A 21084-nucleotide genomic window follows, 5' to 3' on the forward strand; every position below is an offset into this window, starting at 1 on the left:
GCAAGTAGACTAGGGAGAAGTCTGGTTAATATGAGTGTTTGAAAAATTAAAGAATTATCTTATTTTAGTTTCAGGTTTAATATTTAGAGTAAAATGAAAAAAATATTTACGTGACTAAACACGTACAATTTCCGAGGAAGTACACAAAAACCTTAAGTTTTATTACAGTGCACGCTGTATCAGGACATATCGTTTGTATAGTCACATAATGTATAAACTAATCGGGTGAAATATTTTGTCAGAACGGAAGAATTCTTTGAACTTGGTTTTCGATTCATCAAGTTCATCCGAGTATGACACGGTGAGCATGCAGTTATACACAATCAACTTTCTTTTTTGCCTACATGTACACACCATTGCAGACAACAACAAACCGTACATTATCGGATAGGCATGTTAGTGGATTAATCACCGGGTTTAATTATTAATTGTAAAGCAACTTTTACAAGGTGAGTTGTGTAATTCATGATATCACGATAAATAAAATAAATAAACATAATCATCAGTATAGGGCCTAATAATATACAAAGTTGTATCGTCATGTTATACCCGGGGTAATATAATTCGCGTATGGTACGGTATAGTACATTTTTACATTAACATGATTAAAGAATATATGTGCCTAAATTATGGTGTATACATTTAACATGATTACCATTAATCTCTCGACTTTAATTTCTTTATTATAATGTAATAGATTAGCAGCAATTCTTACTCCGTACAAAAAGTCTACAAAACTAAGGACTAATTGTGTTTATTATATCCTATAATGCGAGTGATGAAAAATATATATAAGTTATAAACTGATAGACATAGGCCCAGATCCTATATTTTTTTTTAGTTCAGTTGCAAGTTTGTTGATTCACATGTTTATATATCTGTACCGGGCTTTAATTTAACAACCATTCGTTATCTGCTTCAGTATGTAAAATTACATTAGGATTATAGGCCTATAATATATTGGAGTTATAATATAGGATTTCGGTCAACTTTTTATTCTGGTTATTCTGTCCCCAAAATTATGAAATAATATTATTAACAACTGCAATTAAGTATAAGTTGTGACATATATAATATATTGTAAAGATGTAATGTAATTAGGCTTTAAAAAAATAGCCAAATTCATTCAGAAAGATCAAGGGCCCAGAAACACCGTCAAGAAATTATCGTCATATTTTTTGATTTTAGTAATAAAATACAATATGATTTTACTTTGCTGCCACGAGGAAGGCCCCCACCCGCGTCCGAACACCTCTGAAATGCACCCTTAATGGCGAATTTTCACATAACCAAATTGCACCCATTAATGGCGAAACACATGCAAAATCCTACCCTAAATGGCGTAGCACATGCAAAAACCATACCGGTACCCTAAATGGCGTCAACTAAGAAATATCTATATTGATACCCTCGTGGCGTAAACAGGTAAATGAGCTAATTTGATGCCCAAAGTGTCTTTTTGATGATGCAGATATGTAGATACTGAAGAAAACATGCACAAAGGCAACAAGAATCAATTAAAAAGTGGTGATTTTTATCAAATTAGTGCAAACTCACTCAAACAATAATATTACTAACCCTAAACGTCTAAGGATTTGGCTGAAAAAGGACCCCTAAATGGTGATGCCTTCTGAAAAAGTTAAGTACCCCTTTTTCAAAAAGACGTCGACGCCACTGTGTGGTGAACACTCTTAGAAAAAAAGGTTCCATTTAGAACCATAAAAGGTGCTAAAGCTTGTCCCGTGGGGAGCACCATGTAAGGTTCTACTTAAGAACCCTTTTGTGGAGGTTCTATAAAGAACCATGAAACCATATCTAGAACCCATTCAGGTTCTATTAAGCACCTTAATGGTTCTTTCAATAATGGTTCTTGCAGTTTGTCCCACTGGGAGCACCCTACAGGTTCTTGATGGAACCTTTTTTAATGGGTTCTAGAAAGAACCTTCTTTGGAGGGCAACAAAGAACCACTAACCGCGAAATATGTATACATCCAAGAAGCTTAAGGGCTGGGGTATGAGCGACCTTGAAGTTCCGGTATCTGGAGAGGGGAAGCAATGAGTTACCCCAAATCACAGTGGCAGGTAGTGACTGGGCCGCCGAGTGCTAATATATATTTATTTTGGAAGGTTCGTGTTTGTTTCAAATTTTGGGGCGTTTTTCCAAAATTTGATATTTTTGGTCATATTTCAAAAAAGCGACATGCCAAAGACAACTCTTTGGGCACATAGTTTGTTATTGTTATTGCAGTTCTTTTCCACATACCTACGTTAACATTCGATTTCGTGATTTACTAATATTATATATTTTATGACTGCAATTTGGCGTTTTCAATGCGTTTTACACGTATCATGAAATTAACGCAAATATCTAGTCACGCTGCTTTTAGAATTTTTACCTGATCGTCGGCTTTTTGCAGGCAACAGAATGCAGATTGGCTCACGATAGATGTCGTATTCCTCTATGTGGTTCACTCATTGATAAAATGAGTTTGCATTCCTTGTAACAACACACACATTGCCGTCTGGAAACCGGGTCTGGTACTGATTTTGGGACAGCCAATAGACTTCAGCGCCGTATCAAATCTCATAAAACCACACGACTGACGACTATGTGTTTATGTTTCCCGCACGAAAGCTTGTGTCTACATCTATTATTATACTTCTTTGGAAACGTTGACCTTTGACCATTCTTTGTATAACGCCCTGATATGACCTTGATATGTTCGCTTGATTGGGTACGTTATAGCATCCATTTCATTGAGGTGTTAGGACTTGATCAGTATAATACTTGCAGGGATACAATAGTTTAACATGGTGTGTGAGCATGGTGAAAGACTCATTATTGATTAGGCGCGGACATATTAAAGGCACAGGTCCTTTGCGTGTATAGCAGAAAATTATAATAGAATGTGTGAATAGAATGTTTGGAATTTTTCAACTAAAATACTAACTGCATTCTGCATTATGTATTTATTTATTTATTTAGGCCTATGCCTATTTATTTATTTACTGACTTATTTATTTATTTTATTTATTTGGAATATTAGTTAGTAGGCCTAGTTAGTAATATTCCATGATAGGCCTACGTCGGTTTATTATTGATTGTTGATAACTTGACAACTTGATTGATTGATCGATTGATGGTCATTTCACATTATAGAGGCCTTGCATGCGACGTATCATCCCGTAAATATGGCGGACTACTCAAATGCATTCAACAAAAGCATGATTGCAATCTACCGTGACAGTTCGTCTCACACACATAATCCTGCACTACGATCAAATAGGTTGATGACAACATTTGATTGAATGGACTGCACTCCGCCATAACTACGGTGAAGGACACCGGTTGAAAACCTTTGTTTGGAGCCAATCAATAATTTCATGCATGCAGGGCCTCTATATTCCTAGTTTATAGGCCAATTTGAATAGCATCGTACATTAGATAAATAGACCTATCAGTATTGATTTATTCTATTCAGCAATATCAAGGATTACTATCAAACTTCTCATAGCTGATTGTCAGTTGGCTCAGTGGTAACGCAGTAGGTTTTACAACACCGAGGTCCCGGGTTCGATTCCCACCTCTGCCTATTTTTTGCAAGGCTGAGAAAAAAATGAAATTTCTGGACTGCAAACTTATTTCGCGCGCGATCTGAGCTGGTCCTTTTCTGGTGGCTGTGTCTGTTACAGGCACACCCCCTCTGCATCCAAACCAGGTTCACGCTCATTAGACCTCCCTTAAGCGATATTTTTGTCCCTTTTTTATTAAAGGACATTCACTACCGGATTAGCCCCCGATAAAGGCATGGCTTGAAGAATGGGGGAAATTATGGGGTCAAAGTTTAAAAAGCAGAATATGTATTCTATGGTGTCAACATGTGAACTTGCTAGATGGCCGCTTTACTGCACACTACATATCGTTACGCAGCAGGAATAATTAATTGAAATTCTCACCAGTGTATCATTGAAATAGGTATATCAAATAAATTAAGGAAAATAACATAACTAGTAAGCTCACTTTTTATAGACAGTATTGTTCAAAAGGATAAAGTACAAAAACATTTAATTTAAAACTCATTTATCATGTGTAGGTATATTATTGCAACATAGGTGTGTGTTGACAGTCTGGAACCTGTTGTCCTTAAAATTATGGTTCTTGGAAGAACCCTATAGCCATATAGAACGCTTTTCAAGAACATAAAGAACCTTAAAAGGTTCTTTGGAGATGTGATGTTCCAACAAGAACCATTTGTCATTTCAAGCACCCCCTCTGGAACCTTTTTTCTAAGAGTGAAAAACCTACCCTTTTAGACGTTTTTCTTGGACACGGGTGCGTAGCAAGTCAAGTAGTGAGTGACCCCCCGCGCGGAGAGGAAGGCATATTATTGGATATAGCTATATTTTTGCTATTTATACAAAATACAACAAAACAAAGAGATTCATATATAAATAAGGTATGAAAAAAAGTCCCAACAACAAGAAAAAAGGGGGAAGGCAAAAGAAAAGGGAATAGGCCTATAATTATAGGGACTGTTGTTTAAAGTTAAGGTTGGGCCGGGCCTGTGTAAATAGCAAGTTACTTTATCTATCACATTTTTTTTGCTACAGACATGGCGAGCGCGAGCGACAATCTTGCAATCGTCAAGAAAATCTTAACAGAAGCTACCGATATCATCTGTGACAATTTGGACCCGGAAATCTTACTTCGAACCATGAAAACCAAAGGTGCACTCACGGATAATGATGTGAGTTACATTCGGGCCAAAATCACCACTGATGATAAGGCTGAACAGCTGCTGAGTATATTGATGAAGAAACCGGTTGAATCTTATGACATATTTATGGAAACCTTAGTAGCTAAAGAGAGGAAGGATCTTTATGCGCAGATCAAAAACATTGAAATGAGGCATGGGTATGTAAAGGCAGGTGAGTCGTCGGGGAATCGGAAAATGAGATAAAACAAATAAATAAATAAATAAAATAAAGTAGCGCGTTTTTCCAGAGGATTCAAAAATCATTAAAACCGCTGTGTGCATCATGCAGAATCAGATAGGCTGGTTGCAGCTGACGGCGGTGCAAATCTATATACATGTATAACAAGGTTGACATCAAGGTTGACTTTCCCGACTTTGGATGCGCTCACAAAATAACTTTATCAATACATGTAGCACAATCACAACACCCTGACCGCTGATCCACCACTACACATTCCACGTCCGTGGGGGCACTCATGAATATATATATGATCATACAGAGATGTGATGTGGGTCCCCGGTGTGGGTCTCATTTTGGGAGCTCTGACCCCTTTAATTTTCGGTAATTAATTAAAAATAATTGAAATGTTTCAACAAAATACCCAATTTCATTTTTTTTAAATTTTCTTTTTCACGAAGGTGTGTTAAATTTGGCCAAAAATCTGAACCTCCCGTATAAAAACGGGTCAAATTTTGAAAAATTGTACATTTTCATGAATGGATTGTACATTGTATGTTTTTCATATTTGGAATCAGCATTAAAATGGATTAAGATGATACAAACATAGCCAAAATTTTGAACTTGGACTATATAATGTTGATATATGGCTAGCATGCAGAGCATTAATTGTTTATGTTTATTCCATGATGGTAACATGGTGTTTATCCCGGTAACTCACACTATATGTGCACTAGGTTTTAAGAATTGTTATTTTTAATGTGTTGAATGTTTTAATCAGGTCCTACAGGGTGTCCAAAAAAAAAGAGGCCCCTCATTGCGCCCTCTTTTTCTCCTATTTTTGAAAAGTTGATCAAATATATTTTGGTATGTGAAGAAACCTTGAGTCGTTAGCTTTAATAAACCAAAACAATTATATCAATCGGCTCACAACTTTTGAAGATATACCCTTTTAAAGAAATGTACCCGTTTTTCACTCTGTCCACGGAGAAGGTTTGGCTACTTCAAAGATTGAAAGGAGTACACATACCATGCATGTATATCAAACATTCCTCAATGATAACTTTATAAAATAACTTTATTTATGGAATGGGCTTTATCGGTGGGTTTATGGGCAATGGATTTTGCTAATAGTGTCATTAATTTGTGGGTAAAATGGATGCCGAAAGGGACTTCTTTTGCTTTACTTGCAATTACTTATTTTTTCTTGGTTATTTATGCCTTTTTGTTTCGTACTTTCTTACTTTGTTGTTTCTTGATTTTTTAAATTTTTTTATTTACAACATAAGTCATTTCTCTTTTTAGGATAAAAGGTAGCCCTAAAAGGCTGTTTGGTTTGTCTTCAATTCTTCTGAAGTGAGTTTACTGTGCTGCTCTGCGAACTATTTTTAGGGACGCGGAATTGTGCAGTACCGCATGCGGTACTGCACACTTCCGTTTACAGTCCCGCATGCGGAACTGCACATCCCTACCTGCATTCCCGCATGCGGGAATGCAGGTCGGGATGTGCAGTACCGCATGCGGTACTGCAACATTTTTTGTGCATTTCCGCTAGGGGATGTGCAATATTTTGGTGTTTTTTCTGCATGGGGATGTGCAATATTTTCGGTGTATTTCCGCGTGGGGAACTGCAATATTTTTGGTGCATTTCCGCTAGGGGATGTGCAATATTTTTGGTGTTTTTCCGCATGGGGATGTGCAATATTTTTGGTGTATTTCCGCCAGGGGTGGTGCAATATTTTTGGTGTTTTTCCGCATGGGGATGTGCAATATTTTTGGTGTATTTCCGCCAGGGGATGTGCAATATTTTGGTGCATTTCCGTTAGGGGAACTGCAACATTTTGGTGTTTTTCCGCATGGGGATGTGCAATATTTTTGGTGTATTTCCGCCAGGGGATGTGGAATATTTTTGGTGTTTTTCCGCATGGGGGTGTGCAATATTTTCGGTGCATTTCCGTTACGGGGGATGTGCAATATTTTTTGTGCAATATTTTTGGTGCATTTCCGTTAGGGGAACTGCAACATTTTTGGTGTTTTTTCCTTATGGGGATGTGCAATATTTTTGGTGTATTTCCGCGTGGGGAACTGCAATATTTTTGGTGCATTTCCGCTAGGGGATTTGCAATATTTTTGGTGTTTTTCCGCATGGGGATGTGCAATATTTAAATTATATTAAATTACTATCCTCCGTAAATTGATTGATAATCGATCCACTTGAGAAATTCTCCGTTGGAACTTTAATAGAAAGTGGTCACAATGTCAAGTTGAATATATAATAGTCATCATTAAAGAGGCGTGTGAAATTGATTTTAATAATTTTAATTTTATACAATAACTACGGTATATTAGCAAGGTTTCTATACTATGCCGACCTTTCGGACAAGACTTTCCAAGACTCTCTTTTAAATACAAAAATGCGACATTAATTACATGCGACGATCATTGATTGTCTAAAACTAATTACTAAAAAAAGTAAAAACACCTAAGAGCCTGACGTATTTTTTCACCACGAATGTAAGCCTACTAAATTTTTGTCATACCTATTTTGTTGCATGTTCGCATGCAGAACTGCAAAATATTTGGTGCAGTTCCGAATGCGGTAATGAACATATCTTTTCGTATGCCCGCGTGCGGAACTCTCAAATATTTGGTGTAGTTCCGCATGCATTTAATGTGAATGTCCGCGTGCGGGAATGTAATATATTTGGTGCAGGTCCGCATGCGGGATGTCCGCATGATGAGGGAATGCAAGACGAGATGCACAGTTCCGGATAAGTAGGCCTACAGTATGTTGTACATGTTTTATTTATTGAAATTTTTAAAGAAGAAAGTCTTGTTCGAAATTTCTGCATATATTTTCATTGTTGTAATTAAAAATAAAGTCTTCTCCAAAGGTCGACAGAGTCAGGCTTAAAATATGTACACAATTTTATATTAAAATCATTTTCACACGCCTCTTATCACTGCTTATGATGATTAGTGACTATTATAAATCTACTTGATATTGTTCTATTATAAGAACCCAGCGGACATTCCTCAAGTGGATCAATCATCAATTCACACTGATCTCAAACGATGCATGCGCATCAATAGCAGCGGCAAGATCAGAAAGCAACTTTTAATGTTTATCACAGCATGACCAAGTCAGTATTGGGCACACAGGTCTGTCCCGGGGGGTGGGGGCACTTCAATATGAAATGGAAATAGGTGTAGGGCTGACACTTTCGCACTAAGGGGCATCCGGTGAGAGCAAAATGTAAAAAATATGAGGTCATTGGGTGAGAGCATGATTTTTGGCATTCGGTGAGAGCAAAATGTAAAAAATATGGGGTCATTGGGTGAGAACATGACCTTTTTTAAAATGGAATCTTTGGGTGAGAGCCAAAACAGCGCCTCAAAAACCTCGAAAATCGAATTTCTAGTTTTAAATGCCGGGTCTAAATGGCTTCAAATTTCATTTTTTTTTTCAAAATAAGTAACAAAATCAGTGATAAATGAAAGTTATTATTTAAATCAATGCGTGTTCCCGGTTGGCTCTATAGCGATTTCACAGAAAAGGTATTTCTACATGTAGTACCGGTATACTGACAATGCAGCGTCGGACTCCAGCTGAGAGGGTAGCCTAAGTCATTTAGGGCGAATTTCTCGACGGGTGGCTTAGCAGTTGGCTAGTCTAGCCTGAAGGCTTAAGAGGTCGTAAGACCAGGCTTAACTGAAAACACGTTCCCCGAAACACGGCTACCATAGCCTCGCGGCTTCGTTAGCCTGTGGGCCAGGCTTGTAGGATTAGCCCCAGGCTTCGGTAAAATTTGCATTTCTCGAAATCAGTCTTCTGTAGCCGTAGTCTTCGCAAGCCTGTTAGGCCAGGCTTACAGCGGCTTTTCTTGGCCCTGCCTCAGAGCAGGTCTTAGGTCGTAAGCCTTGGTCTATTTCAATTGACAAATTGCTTAAATTGTAATGCAAAGTTTTCATGGTTTTTCTTTCATATTTTTGAAGTAATAATCATTGTTCGATTTAGTTGAACATTTCACCATTTTATTTATTTATTCATTTATTTATTTATTTATTTATTTATTTATTTATTTATTTATTTATTTATTTATTTATTTATTTATTTATTTATTTATGTATTTATTTATTTATTTATTTATTTATTTATTTATTTATTTATTTATTCAAACTTCTTTTGCCTGGGTAACAAAACTCAGTGTAAACACTGTTTTTCAGTTTGGCCCAGGGGTCAAACTTAAAACATCAAAAAATAACCAATACATATTAAAATACATATCACCTTTTATTTATTTTATTTATTAAAACACTTTTTATTTATTAAAACATTTTATTTTAGTGTTCATTCGAGTCAGTTAAACCTGCTGTTAGTTGAACATTTCACCATTTTATTTTAGTGTTCATTCGAATCAGTTAAACCTGCTGTGATATATAAAGGCCTACTCATTTTGAATATGGACTTTCTTTTGGAGCAACGGTGCCAAAGGGGTGCAATTAAAGCAAGACGCAATCTTCGACGTCAACTTGCTGTTGTGAGCGTCTTCAGGAGAGGAAGGATCCTTTTCTGAAGTATTCGTATACCAGTGTTGTAGTCAAGACCTCTATGTCCGAGACCGAGACCGAGACCAAGACCTGCCCGTCCGAGATCGAGACCGAGACCGAGACCAAACCTTCCGAGACCAAGACCACCCCTTCCGAGACCGAGACCTCTAAGTTCCGAGACCAAGACCGAGACCTGAGACCTTGGTTTAATCCCCTGGGATACTCAAGTTTGGTTTGGGTAGGGGTGTGCCGCTGAGAATTTAAAAGGGAACCCATCATTGTACCAACTGTTCAAGAAATTTGGACCTGCAGTTAACACATTTGTCTTAATTTTTGCAATTTGTTCTCCAAATTTTGGGAAAATTTCAAAATTGTTGGCGAAAGTGGAGGCAAAATTAGGCTAGTGTGTGAAGGGTTGGAAACAACAGTGCGCGAAGCGCGCAAAATTGAGCAATTTTACCATATTTGGGCCAAAAACACACTTGTTTTTCGTGCTGAAAAGAAGATGCACACTGCACAGGGCAACTATTTGTTCATCTATTTTGCTTTTGTGGAGAATGTTCCCTTGCAAAAGTTAAGTGGGATCTCACTTCCACCACCTGCCCACCTATGTTTAATCATGAACTGAAATTGGAAGCTCACATCCGAACAAGCTCACTTTTATAACCTTATAAAATGATTTCTGTATCTTTATTCTTAATAATTTCTTCAACATTCATTGAAATTTAGGGTAAGGAATAAATAATAAACAAAAACAGAAAATCATATCTTTTTCTTCAGGTCTCGACAGGTCTCGAACAAAAAACCGTTCGAGACCGAGACTTTTGAGGTCCGAGACCGAGACTTTTGAGTTCCGAGACCGAGACCTTGACATCCGAGACCGAGACACTACAAAAAAGGTCTCGAGATGGTCTCGAGACCGAGACCTGGTCTCGAGACCTACAACACTGTCGTATACCAAATTTAAATCGCGCTGCCGATTCAGTAAAGGCAATGTTTTAAGGCTTACTGATATGCTTGAACATAACTTGTAACGGTCAACAAATAGAAGTGCCCCCCCCCATGTTTGACATGTCCTAAAACCTTGACCTTCCATGCTTTCCTCTTTTTGCCTGAGATTTATTATTCTGTAAACATGTACATTTGTTGCCTGAGTTCGACTTCACTTCGGAGGCATGCTGAAAGTAATCATGGTAATAATGATTATATTTGTGAACGGAGTCGTTTCGTTAACATACCCGAAGGAACAGTTCTTGAAACGTTTGAATGATCAAAAAACAAAACTTTTTTCATCATCATCATCATCATCATGATCATCATCATCATCATCATAAACTATGCACTCATGCTAAATTCGCAAATAGAACATGAAAATATCAGCAGTAGATAGCACACGCGATGGTGGTCAAATGCTTGGTTATGTTTTTGTTTTTGCACCAAAATTATCCTTAAATAATGATTTACTTTTGACAAACATGCGTATGATTTGTTTGAAGTGTGAAACAATTTTTGCTTTAGGCCTACTTTTAGGGGAATCGAAGTTTCCTTTTCTGTAGGCTTGCAGTTTGACCCTTTTTGAAATGCAAATAAAAAATAAAAAATTAATGAGTCGAGTAAAAAGTATAGAAGTATCATTCATGCAAGCAGGACTCATAATAAAGAAAAGTGGAAATAAAATAATACATAAAAGACACAAAAACAGAAAAATACTAGTCTTGCATATCAAGTTGTGTACAGTGGTGTAAGCCCAAGCACAAGACCGCCGGTCTAGGCTAGTCTTTGCGCTGCTAAACATGTTAGTACGGTAAACCGTGAAGGACAACAGCTTATGCACATCTACCTCCAACTGCCTATACAATTAAGTCGCTGGTAAAAAGGGACGAGGTTGTCAAGCGTTAAGCCGGCAAGGCCACTAAGACCAGGTTGAATTTGCGTTCAAGAAATCCGGCTACTGTTAAGACTCGGGCTTCGAGAGCGGGCTAGGCTTAGTAGCCTCAAGGCCACCTTAAGCCAAAGGCTTACTAAGACTCCTATCGAGAAATTCGCCCTTATAGACTCCAAGAATGGCTGCTTTTGAAGGGATTACGAATATACGATCATTGATTGACCCGCTAAAAGTGAGTTACCTGACGAAAGCCTACTTTTCACTCTTTTTGGTACCCGGGTATAAAGGACCCCTAACGAAACCACTTTCCCGTATTGAAGAATGAGTGCAAACAATCTATACAACTGTGCGAAATTGACCAAGTTTAACGTGTGCTCATAAATCTGCATGGAATAAAAGTTAAATAAATATTACAATTTGAAATGAAATAAAAATTTATAATAATAATGAAAAATCATCACAATGTTATATAAATAATGATATTAAGGGCCTATATTTTTGGGTTTTGGTGTTGGTAAAAACGTTTTAATAACATAAATGTCGGGTTAAATAATGGTCATGAAAACATTTAAAACGTTTTGTATGTTTTCAAAATGTTATTGAAAATTTTTTCTGCAAACATTTTTTTTTTTTATTTTGTCACCCTATGTTTGAGAATATTTGCAGTAAGTTATCAAAAATGTTTAGCCCTAAGTTTGAGAATATTTGCAGTAAGTTATCAAAAATGTTTTTGAATATTCACCTCGTAAAGTATTAAAGTGCGCCGCCATAGCTTAATTCCATGATCTTGATCCTATTTTTATCGATATACATCGATCACTTATCGGATTAAGTATTGGACACAATAGATGAAGTATTTGAGCTTATTTGATTGACAAGGTTACCCCTGCGTCCCCTCTACACACTAAAAACTACGGGGTTATATTTTCCGTGGTCATTTTGAATTGACCACGTTTGGGGTTGTTTTGACCCTTCAAGGGGGTTGTACTGTTTTAATTTGACCACATTCACGAGGTCATTTTAGCCACGACGAACGTGGTCAAAAACTTAGTGGTCATTTTGCCGATACCGTCGCGCATTGATATCAGTTTCAATCTTCCGCTTTGAAAATCTCAATGATAGATGAGTTTAAACATGAGCTGCAATTAATGTTTTTTGATTAATAAATAAAACTAATTTTTTAACCGAAGTTGCCCAATTTGTCAACTTTATAATGACTTGCATTTCGGAACTATTTGCACACACGGTGTGCATCGGCTTCCCATGTGACATCAGCGCCATTTTGTTCTGATTGTGCAGCTCAGCGGATTGTCGTGTGTACTTGTCTGCATGATGGAATATGAAAAGTTACTTGAAAAGTGAGACTACAAGGATGCATAGACCCTTGTCTATGCACGCAAATTCATTCCAATTTCATGCTGTCGTGGCCGGTGTCTTGGCTGCAGTTGTTATAAGCTTATATCATGTAAGCTTATAATGCGTGACCTGTCATAGGCGATGACTGACTGCGTGTGAGTGTGATACACAGATGCATTTTGCAGTTTGCTGTTTATGTAATGTTTGCTCTGTGCAGAAACACACTTATGTCCTAGTGGGACCAGCATGACGATACTAAAAAATCCAAACAACCCCTAAATGTGGTTATTGAGTAACCCTATTATAAACAACCCTTTCAAATGGGTCATTTCATTTGACCCCGAAATGAGGTCATTAAGTAACCCAATAAGGCAACCCTTTTGAAGGGGTCATTTCATTTGACCCCGAAATGTGGTAATATTTTGACCCCAATGGGGTTATTATTTGACCCAAACACGTAGTCATTGCAATGACCCCGACCAATGGGGTCAAAATGACCCCGTTAGTGGTATGGTGTTTAGTTGATAACTATGCTGGGGTCAAAAATGACCCCGTTTGGGTCATTTTTTGACCCCGTAGTTTTAAGTGTGTAGGCGCTTGTCTATTAATGTGTGCATATTATAATTTATACCATTTATGCCTATATGATTATGAGAGCTTTAATGAGGGGTTATAGTTTTTAGTCTGGTATGTCTGCCTATGCATGTTATGTTTCCATTTGTAAATTCATGTTTAAATGTGCTAGTGTGCGATGCATAATTCTTCTTTGCCCTGTATATTATATAAAGAATAACGATTAAGCATCATTTAATAATTTGAAATGTTTGTATGTTTCCATGTTCCGGTGTATGATTTATTTAATATAGCTTTTACTATATCATGATATCGCATGTAAAGCTGCACCAAATATATTGCAGTTCCCCATGCGGACATGCGAACAAAAAACAGCTTTTGCCATAAGCGTAGATCCCGGGGGATGAGGGGCTAAGGCTAAACCCCCTAATATTTTGCCAGGGTTCCATACAATCCCCCCCCCCCAATGTTGACGCCTGTACGACCCCTGTTAGGTTTATCTTAATTTAGCTATTTTAGATCCGAGACGAAAATACCTATTTCGTCTCAGTTTTAGATAGCTTTAGATACTTTTCGTAAACATCAAAAAACCCTTCTCTGATCTCGCCGCTGCTATTCATGGGCATCGTTTGAGATCTGCGTAAATTGATCCACTTGAGAAATGTCCCGCTTGGGCAGCTTCTAACATGAATAAAATGCACACAATGTCAAGTTTATTACAATGGTCACTAAATAGATTCATCACAATAGCCACTTATCAATCATTAAGCGACGTGCGATAATATTTGTAATATAATAAAATACTATACACTTTAAAGTTTATAACACTTTCTTTTAATTACAGCAAATGAAGCAAAACTCACAATAGGCTAATAGTCAAAGTCAAACGATAGTAATATTAAAGAAATTTATATATGCATGTGATAATATTTTCTACGCCGCAGGGCCTACAAATAAAAAACAATACAAATAAAACCAAAAACAAACAACAACAACTACAACAACAAAAACCTTTTCGCCGCCGCACACGCGGAACTGTAGGACATACAACTCGTCTTGTATTCCCTCCCCGGATTCTCTCATGAGGACATGCGAAAAAACATGTTCACCCCACATGCAGGGCTGCACGAAATATATTGCATTTCCGCACGCGGACATTCGAACAAAAACCGTTCATTATGCGGAACTACACCAAAAATGTTGCAGTACCCCATGCGGAAATGCACCAAAAATATTGCAGTTCCCCATGCGGAAAAACACCAAAAATATTGCACATCCCCATGCGGAAAATACACCAAAAATATTGCACATCCGCTAACGGAAATGCACCAAAAATATTACAGTTCCCCAATGCGGAAAAAAATCCAAAAATATTGCACATACCCTAACGGAAATGCACCAAAGATATTGCACATCCCCATGCGGATAAACACCAAAAATATTGTAGATCCCCTAACGGAAATACACCAAAATATTGCACATCCCCATGCGGATAAACACCAAAATATTGCACATCCCCTAACGGAAATGCACTAAAAATATTGCAGTTCCCCATGCGGAAAAAACCCAAAACATTGCACATCCCCTAACGGAAATGCACCAAAAATATTGCAGTTCCCCATGCGGGACTGCACATCCCGACCTGCATCACTGACACCGCATGCGGTACTGCACATCCCGACCTGCATCACCGCATGCGGGAATGCACGTCGGGATGTGCAGTCCCGCATGCGGAAGTGCGTGACGGAAGGTGCAGTTCCGCATGCGGGACTGTGAGCGGAAGTGTGCAGTACCGCACGCGGTACTGCACAGATAGCAGTCGCTTTCAATACCTGGCTCTGCCCTCTACCTGGTTGCCTCCTTGGCGAATACAGGTTTCAGCCCTGGTCCTCATTGCATCAATTGCGTTGCGTACCATCCTTGTGCGCCGGATACTTGCGAATGCATTCAGTAATACGTTTGCGAAGATCTTGGATTTTGCCACAAAGGAAACAAATCAAGTGGTGTGAGGTCTGGTGATCGTGCAGGCCACTCCACAGCATGAGCCATTCCAACCACTCTGTTTGCTATCCGTGGACAGAGTCTTCAAAAGTTGTCAGCCGATTGAAATAACTGTTTTGGTTTATTAAAGCTAACGATTAAAGGTTTCTTTACATACCAAAACATATTTAATCAACTTTACAGAAATAGGAGAAAAGAGGGTGCAATGAGGGGCCTCTTTTTTTTTGGGACACCCTGTAAATCAGTTCAAATCACTGTGTGCTTTTCGGTCTTAATTAAGTTTGTGTACTGAATAAAATGATTTGTTTACACACATTGGCGTAAATATCGATGATAAGGGGAATGGTCTACCCCCCTTGATGACGCCGGCATGTGCGTTTCTTACCAAATTAACTTAATATTTGGCCATTTTAGCAAGTTTTGCACTCTTTGTTCCACTTTTGGCCAATATTTCACCATTTTAGCTTCAATATGGCACATTTTTCGCGCGCTATAGCCGTTTGTATCATAAACTTATTCTGTTGCCCAAAGGTGCTGGATTCACCAGATTATAAGAAAGTTTTTCCAACCCCCTCCTGTCAAAAAGGAATCTACGCCACTGCTCTCACACACACTCTGTCTCTCTGTCTCTCTCTCTCTTTCAGGTGAAGCAAAAGACAGGAAGCCAGCCAAACAGGTCTCTGGTATGTAAAACTTGATTTGGTATTTTAAAATCCACATGATGTGACCAACAGCTAGCTATAGCATTTAAAGTCATAATCTTTCAAAATGAATTTGGTCATTTTTTTTAAATAACCTGATTTTTCATTGTGCGCAACAGAGCAATTTTAACTTATTAACATGTTAAAACATTTGAACACCACAGTTAAGCGGCCAAGACAGTAAGTGTGTTTACTTTAATTTTACCGCGTTATTTTGGCTTTAAAAGGCCAAAGATATTGCTAAATAAATATTAGTTCTAGGCCTATTGCATAATTTTTGGCAAAGAATAACAAAATTAAAATATGACCGAAACTGTAAAGTAAAAACGCATGTTTTTGCTGATATGACTTAATTCATTGGAAAATCTTTAAAAATACACAAAATGTCAGTCTCCCATACATTGGCAAAATGTCTGAGCAAAATTGACAAATCGGCCTGATGGCATGTTATACCAAAATTATGTAAAAGGACAGAAATGAGAAAAATGATGGCCCAAAACAATACAAGCCAAAGGAAGATGCACATGACACATCAATTGTTTCCCGATATTTTGAGCCAGCGGAGTAACTTTACCCCCTCCCCTATCTCCCGGTCGGTATTGCAAGTAAAACTAAAAACACAGCATATGCTATTAAAGTGTTTTTTTTGTCATTATATTTTTTATTGGAAAAAGCAAACATAAGAATAATATAATCACAGAGAATCACAATTACAGCTGCAAATGTGTGTATACATACATGGCATAGTGTACTACATAATGCACAAATAATGAATAATGAGATACAATTAGTATATCATACAGAGTCAACATACATGTACATGTGACATAATGGCAAACCAATATTACAGTGCTGATGCACCTTGTACATCAAATGTCAAAGCACCACTTTTTAAAGTGATTACTTAATTTACCCTTTTATAAGCAATATCATATTCCATTTTTCTTTTCATCAAAATGAAGTTTTTCAAAGCAGTAAAGTTTGGGTTCACTTCCTGAAATCTACATCTGTAAATGTAGTATTTACTGCATAATATTAAAAAGGAAAGTAAATTATCATTGGCAATACCAAACATAAGGTCAAAACTATTAAACTGAATATTCAGGTGAAGTTTGTCATTTAACATGTTAAATAACTCATTCCAGATACATTTAACTTTATCACATTCACAAAAAACATGAACCACAGTTTCGGGAAATTTGTCACAAAAGAAACAAAGAGGAGAATCTTTTCTTCCAATTTTGTGGAGAAAGCTGTTGAAAGCAATTGCCTTATGGAATAGTTTAAAATAAAATGATCTTAATTGAGTCTCAATGGTACATTTGAAATTCCGGATATGAATTTCTTCCCACCCTACATTCCCCTTATCACAAAAATCTTCAAAGATATCTTCCCAGAATTTTTTGATTTTTTTCAGGGGAAGCTTGTTTAACATTATACTGTAGGTGTAGCGAGGGACCCTGGGGACCAGGATAAGATTATTAGAGAAAATGTCGAAAGTGTCAAAATCCTGGTCCTCAAAATCATCCAGCATCCCACAATAATGAACAATGCTATCCATCAACACATTATATTTTCTCCTATCTCTGTAAGAGATATCAAATTCAATTATTAAGTCGTCAAAAGATTTTAAGACTGGTGTGGGAAGATTATCATAAAGAACATCAGATAGAGTACAAATCCTTTAGTATACCAAGAATCGTAATAAAATACTGTTTTGATTTGGATCTAATACTTCTATTGAACCAAATACAAGTGCTATTCTGACTCCTCATTTCTCGGATCTCATAACCAAGGTCTTCAGTGGCTTTATCTCTAAAAGAATACCACGATCTTATTGAATCCCAGATGAAATTAAAAAATAATTTATTTAAATTTTTGAAAAAAGTTTCTGGAATTTTTATACAGAGCACAGAAAAAAGATACAACAACTGTGGAAGCAAAAGAGATTTTATGACACAAATTTTACCAATGAGTGACAAACTTCTAGCTTTCCAACAATTTAAGGTTTGTTCAATTTGCTTCAGTTTCACCTTATAATTTAAGTCAAACAACAAACTCAGATTGAGGGAAAAATTAATACCAAGGTAACTGAATTTGTCTTGAACCCAGCAAAGCCCCTTATCTTGAAATGGAAACTCTTGGTTGCTTTTAGAGCCTATCCAAATTGATTTGGATTTAGACATGTTTACCTTACAACCAGAGTTTACCTTACAACCAGAGTATGCTATTAAAGTTATCATTTAACCCTCGTCCTCGTGATTCATGTCATAGCAAGTATAGCCTACATGCGTATACTTTAATGTGCACTTTCCAGTTCCTGGGTCTACACTGAAAACGATTTTACTATTATTTTAAAATTTAATTGCACTCATGAAAATATGTTGCTTTTGGGGCGGTAGCGCCTATAAATCCTTTAAATATGTTTTTATTTATTTATTTATTTTTTTTTTTTGCTCTTCACTTTTTCAAACGACCGTAAACAAATATTGGGGCAACCTTTTCGGGCTGTTGAGGAAGGGGCGGCAAAATTGGCTTTTCTTCAGCCCCCCGGGGAAGGGGCGGCCACGGTACGCTACTGGATTACTACTCCCTATTCCAGTTCTAAATATTTTGGAAAGGACATGTTTCATTCGTATAACCAACCATTTAATTTAAAAGGACATTTCGTGATCCACAGCCTCATCTCCCACTTTTCTCCAAAAAAGTTGATATATTTATACCACTGGAAACCTCTGGCTACATAATGTTTATGTACCAAAAAATTTGTTGCAGATTAATTTTTTTAGCAACAATATCGTCATAGTGTAATACACATAATCATGCATAACTCACAAACGCGGAATCGACTGAAATTTTGGAAATAAGCTTTTTTGCGTGGATACCTACTGAAAAATGTCATAAAAAGAGTATGCTAGGATCACGAAATCCTCCTTTAAGTACTACACAACAAAAAATGAGAATTACAGCAAAATTTCGGCCATATACTCAAGATTTTAATACTTATGTGATTTTTGTGACTCGATTGTCACTGAGAAAACATGCCGAAAATGTTTTGGGCTCTTTTTTCAAGAAATTAGTAAAATAGTGAACTTTTTCTTTTATCTCAAGTTAGGACTAAATGAATAATTAGGATTGAGCTATGTTTCATTTAGAAGAAATTGATAATATATTTTCAATCCTAAAAAATTAGTGCTGTATTTTTCTGGAATGAATGATTCCTCTATATGCCTATTTCTGTTATAGGAGTTTCATGCCACAAATGTTGGTAATATTATACCATTCCTCAATCCCCCAACTGGGCCCCCACCTATGGAACAACATTATTGTTTCCTGGATTCCAGGATTTCCATAATTTCCATGCTGGTATTGTGTGGATTTCCAATTTTTTGTTACATCCAGGGGTCCATTTCACACAAACTTTACGAAGCTTCATAAGTCTTGAAAGGTACCTTCTTAAGTAAAAGGGAATTACTACATGGACCCTTCGTAATGTTACAATTGGGTATTCGTAATTTTACGAAGAGTTACCCGTTACTTGAGTTACGAAAGGTTATAAGTTTATTGAAATGGACCCCAGATTTCACATTCTTGATGGGGGAAGCAAAATGGATATGGAATAGTCAAGTGTATTCTGATTTACTTTTCTTATAGATCTGAAACCCTCCCACATATCAGACGTAATAGATCAACTTTCACCCGACGAATTAACCAACCTTTACGAAAAACTAGATATATCGTACCGAGAAGTAGAGAAGGCCCACCAGAAAGCCAACACCACCGATCCAGATCAGAGAGCCAAGACGGTGTTACGAAGATGGCAGGAGAACAGCGGAAGCAAAGCTACGAGACAAGCCATTCTGGACGCCCTGAAGGCTGCTAGATATATAAATTCGATGGAAGCATTGCAAGATTTGTGGAGCATGGGTGCTAAATAGAGATGTACATGTATACAACTTTCAGTGTTTTATATTTCTCCAGTTCAGTACCGGGTTCACTAGGTCTTGTAGTTGGAGTAAATGTATTTTCTGAGCACACCCTAGAAGATCTATGTTATGAGTTACTTTTGGCATGATTGGAGTTAAAGTTACATTTTAGAAGTTAAGTCAGGGGGGTCTCTGCTTTGGTTTGGGCGGGGATGTGCGGCTGGAACTCATCCGATAAATGACCCGGTCTTTAACCCAAAATTTGAAGAAAAAGGTGATCCGAAATTGCTACCAATTTTGGTAAATTTTCGTAAATTTGGCTAAAAATATTATTAAAAATGGACACTTGTTTTAGAACATTTGAAATGCACACATTTCTTAAAACAAATTTCCATGAAATTTAAATGATTTAGGGCCATCAATAAACCAAAATGGCTGAAAATGCACCCTGAATCTAAATTAAATGGCTAAAAATGCACTCCAAATCTGCCGCTCATCCCCGTACCCTAATTTCCACTAAGATCCCCCTGAATAGTCTTCACAATTATAATTATTATAAATTTATTTAGTTGCATATCAATGTATGAATCTGAGGTCGCTGTAATTTAATATCTTGATCCACAAGTGGAGCAGCGTGGCACACTGGTTAAGGTCTTTGCCACTCTGGGTCTTTGCTTTTGGTGCGAGAGGTCCTGGGTTCAACTCCCCAAAGGAAAAAAAAAAAAACAAAATCTCCGCTCTCCCCGTGGTTCACCTGGTAATGGCGGGGCAGATGATCCATGATAAAAGACCTCGTTACAGTCGGTTCCGATCAGGGTAACGCCCGATTGTCGGCTACACTTTCCTGTCATGTAAAAATACCCCATGCAACTCTAGCTCTAAAACTCAAACCCGAACTCTGAACACAACTCTAACTTGAACTATATACATTTAATGGAACTCGAAACTCTTAACTCAAATAAGGTAAACACTCTTGCAGTTGCCAATTATATTTATACCATATGTATTACGGAATAGGTGATGGTACTGATAAAATAAAACTTCCTTTAAAAAAGGAACGGGCGCCCAATGGGAGCTTTGATGTGATGTGCTGAAATGGGGGGGGGGGCCACTCCCACTTTTGAGGTGACGCGTATGTATGGCTGTTAAGACCCCC

General features: G+C 37.3%; 1 protein-coding gene across 1 annotated transcript; it reads left to right on the forward strand.

Moving 5' to 3' along the window:
- The first annotated feature begins 276 nt into the window (after positions 1 to 276).
- LOC140146554 (uncharacterized) lies at positions 277 to 20637 on the forward strand. Its single transcript, XM_072168428.1, has 4 exons — positions 277 to 449; positions 4612 to 4929; positions 15946 to 15984; positions 19657 to 20637. The coding sequence occupies exons 2-4, from the start codon at positions 4614 to 4616 to the stop codon at positions 19938 to 19940; spliced, it is 639 nt and encodes a 212-aa protein (XP_072024529.1). The 5' UTR covers positions 277 to 449; positions 4612 to 4613; the 3' UTR covers positions 19941 to 20637.
- The last annotated feature ends 447 nt before the right edge of the window (positions 20638 to 21084 follow it).

Source organism: Amphiura filiformis, chromosome 2 (assembly GCF_039555335.1).
Source record: "Amphiura filiformis chromosome 2, Afil_fr2py, whole genome shotgun sequence".
Classification (NCBI taxonomy): domain Eukaryota; kingdom Metazoa; phylum Echinodermata; class Ophiuroidea; order Amphilepidida; family Amphiuridae; genus Amphiura; species Amphiura filiformis.